General features: G+C 36.6%; 1 protein-coding gene across 1 annotated transcript in view; it reads left to right on the top strand.

The window, feature by feature from the left end:
• NIPBL (NIPBL cohesin loading factor) overlaps window positions 1-3,568 on the top strand; it is a 100,284-nt gene that overhangs the window by 85,194 nt on the left and 11,522 nt on the right. Inside the window, 4 exon segments of the mRNA XM_010176339.2 lie at window positions 1,333-1,473; window positions 1,782-1,875; window positions 1,984-2,138; window positions 2,413-2,503. Coding sequence (XP_010174641.1) covers window positions 1,333-1,473; window positions 1,782-1,875; window positions 1,984-2,138; window positions 2,413-2,503 — 481 coding nt within the window.

Raw genomic sequence — 3,568 nt, 5'->3', positions numbered from 1 at the left:
CCCTTGAGGACTTCCCAGTTTTTCACCTGTTATGAAATAATTTCTTAAAATTATTTGTTCTATAGTCACAGTCTTAAAAGTAATTAGTATTTAATATATGAATCTTAATACTAATTATATTATTCCATAAGATAGAAATGATCTAACATATAACAAATATATCAGAAGGAAAATGTCCTTCTCCCTCTTCTTCTGTGCTTCACCTCTCACTTCCCTAGCTCTATTGTTTTTGTACTCCCCTGTTAGACAGTTTAGCTCACAAAAATCGTAGGGAGCTGTAATGCTGAACCCCCCCCAATCCGGTAAATGGCTCCTCTCCCCTGAAACGTTACGTCACTTTCTGCCATTTTGATTAGCAAAGTTGGCTCAGTGAACTGGTGTGATGAGCCCGTGATCTGGCTGAATGAACAGGGCAGGATCATTCAGCCAGGGCTCAAGGAGGAGCATGGGTGGGTGGCAGATCGATTACATTAGGTCAGCAATCCAGGGCAGACTTGAGAGTAGTTGTTGTCATCTTAGGTTGTAAGTACAGCCTAGGAGTTTCCAGGTTCAGCCCTGGAGCGCTCTCTGTGCACATTTACAACAGACTTTTAGACGTGCTTCAGATAAAACAGTATAGGAAAGGGTTAACGAATTCTTTATTTGCTGCACCCCATTTAATGAGTTACATTGGGTTTGTGCTTAGGCAGGTTGAGATTAATTATATAATTACCACTGTCAGCTTGAATTCGTTAAATAGCTTGATAGTAGCATTTGGGAGTTATCCTGGGGATTAGTGAGCTTGATTTGTCTCACAGGATATATCATTAATAGATAAATATTTTCCATAGATTCCTCACTTACGGTACTTATACAGTCATGATAATGCAAACCAGTAATAATTTTAATTGTAATTTCTAGATTTGTGTGCATTATTATCTGTTTTGTTTAAGGCACATTGAGTCTTAGTACAATTTAATTCTGTTGCTGACACCTGTTTCCAGGTGTTGTCTGTTCTCTAGTGTTCATGTGTCAGGAAGAGTCCCTAGGTTTATTGTAGGACTCAAAAAAAGTTATCAGGGCCAAAAGTTTTCAGGTCTGTCACAGCCTTGATGAGGTGTGAAGTTTTGCTCCTATAGGTTTGGTTTTTTTTTCACCCAGAAGTTCTGGAGAAAATAGAACTAGCTTTAATAGTAATATGTAATTTAATGTAAATATTCTTCTAGATCTTTACCAAATATCTTAGAATCTTAGATGAGTTGGGATTTTTTACTATCAGTGCATACTAATAATACTTAGCTTATAGGTAACACAACCAGAAATGTTAAATGCTATAAATACTGTTCATTTCAGACCCAAAATGATTTCATGGTGATCTGCAATGTTGCAAAAATCTTAGAGCTTGTAGTGCCGCTAATGGAGCACCCAAGTGAGACCTTTCTTGCCACTATTGAGGAAGACCTCATGAAACTAATCATCAAATATGGCATGACGGTAAGCTTTTAATTGCTACTGTTCAGTTGATTCCTTTTCACATTGTAAAATACATGGTTTTGATTTAAGGAAAGTCTTGTCTTCATTAGGAAGATAACCTTTGAGCCTTGAAAAGTCAGTGTGCTTCATGCAGTGGAGTTTGTATATGTTGCTGCTCTATTTTAATGAGTTTCAACGGGTTTTGTGAGTATTCTAGAAGTGGATATGACATCCATTAGATCATTAGTTTTAGTTCAGCGCAGGTTTTTCACAAAAATCTCAATTTTAACTTCTAAATATATAATTAATTTGTTCTTCCTTCCTCCTAGGTTGTTCAGCATTGTGTGAGTTGTCTTGGGGCTGTTGTGAACAAGGTCACCCAGAACTATAAGTTTGTGTGGGCCTGTTTTAATAGATACTATGGTAAGTAAAATCACAACATGTAATTGTCACTTTTCAGTTTTGGCTACATGTTTCATCTTAGGGATACACCACGATTAAACACTAATCAAAACTGTTATCTTGCTGTAGGTGCACTTTCGAAATTAAAAAGTCAACACCAAGAAGACCCCAACAGTACAATACTTACTGCCAATAAACCAGCACTCCTTAGATCACTTTTCACTGTTGGAGCACTGTGTCGGCATTTTGATTTCGATCAGGAAGATTTTAAGGGCAACAGTAAGGTAAAATAACCTTTATTTAGTCTCCACGTATTAGATATATTGAATGCTCCACTTTGAAAGCACATTATTCATAGTCCCTCAAAGCTGTGTATTTTTTCATAATGCATACAATACAGCTTTTTGGTTTTTAAATACATGGTTTTGCAAAAGCCATGCAGTAAGATTGTGTATCTCCTTTTCTTTTTTATATTTATGCTTTTTCTAAGAGATTAAAAACATCTGGTTTTCATTAAAACATCTTCAAATAGCTATTATTTTGTTTTAATTTGCTCAGGTTAACATTAAGGATAAAGTACTTGAACTGCTGATGTATTTTACAAAGCATTCAGATGAAGAAGTACAGACAAAAGCCATTATTGGCCTTGGTAAGAAATATTGATAGTTTTTATTATTCTGCTATAGTAAAAATCCATAGAAGTTAATGCATTTAAGGGAGTTTGTTTAAAATCAAAATGTACTGCATGTTTTATCTGGGAACTGGCTTTAGAGAAGTTGTCCAAGGGTTGCTAGTTGCATATTTCAGCAGCACAGTAGATGCTGTTGATATCTGACCAAGCCTTTTAAAATGCAGCAGATTTCCAAAGTAATGGAGATGTTATTTTTTCCCCACATGCAAGTGTGTTGTAACTCCAAATCTTATCCGTCCACAAGTTATGGTTAAACAGCAACTAGAAAAAGTGCTGGAACAACTTGGAACTTTTCAAGTGTAGGAGCAGATATTCTGCAGGAGCCAAGGGAACTCTGGCAGTTCATACCATCTTGGGGGTGCTCTGTTTGATTTCACAGGGTATTGAGATTATGTCACACTCTAGATACTACATTTTATTTTGTGAATTTAGTTTTATTTCACTTTTAAATAGATTATTTATCTGAAGGCATTAGTATTGTATTTCAATGAGTTGCAATACTACATGACCTGCCATTGAATGGTTTGTATCGTGTTCATCCTCTGCTTAAGGACAAAAACTGTGCATGTGAGAGTATCTTGTTTGGGCAGATAGGCCTTGGTTTCTGGAAAAGTTAAGTTCCTGGTTATGGCTTGGTGTAAGTCTCCCAGGCATGTGAGCTCGCATTGTGTAGTTTAACTGTAGTTTTTAAATATCCTGCTTCAGTTCAGGCTAGGGAGGGCTCTGAGTATAAGAACCAAGACTGAATCTTGATTTCATATTTATGAGAAACCATTTCAGACAGCTGAGTGGGATTAATGACTTCAGAGTTGCCTCTGTTGCAGGAGCAATGCTGCGGTTTTCTGAACTAGTTGGAGTTTTTCTGGGCATTACATCAAGGTGCACAACACTTACTGTAGTCCAATCTGATTTAATTGTCCTGTACAGAATATTGCATGTGGAGTAGGGGCTGTCTTCCTAACTGTATATATAATGGCTTTGCTTATGGATGTGGAGAATGTTCCTTTTGCCAAAAATGTTTCT

Source organism: Antrostomus carolinensis, unplaced genomic scaffold (assembly GCF_000700745.2).
Source record: "Antrostomus carolinensis isolate BGI_N321 unplaced genomic scaffold, ASM70074v2 scaffold21739, whole genome shotgun sequence".
In the NCBI taxonomy this organism is placed as follows: domain Eukaryota; kingdom Metazoa; phylum Chordata; class Aves; order Caprimulgiformes; family Caprimulgidae; genus Antrostomus; species Antrostomus carolinensis.
The sequence above is the reverse complement of the archived record's forward strand: the minus strand, read 5'-3'. Positions and strand labels throughout refer to the sequence as shown.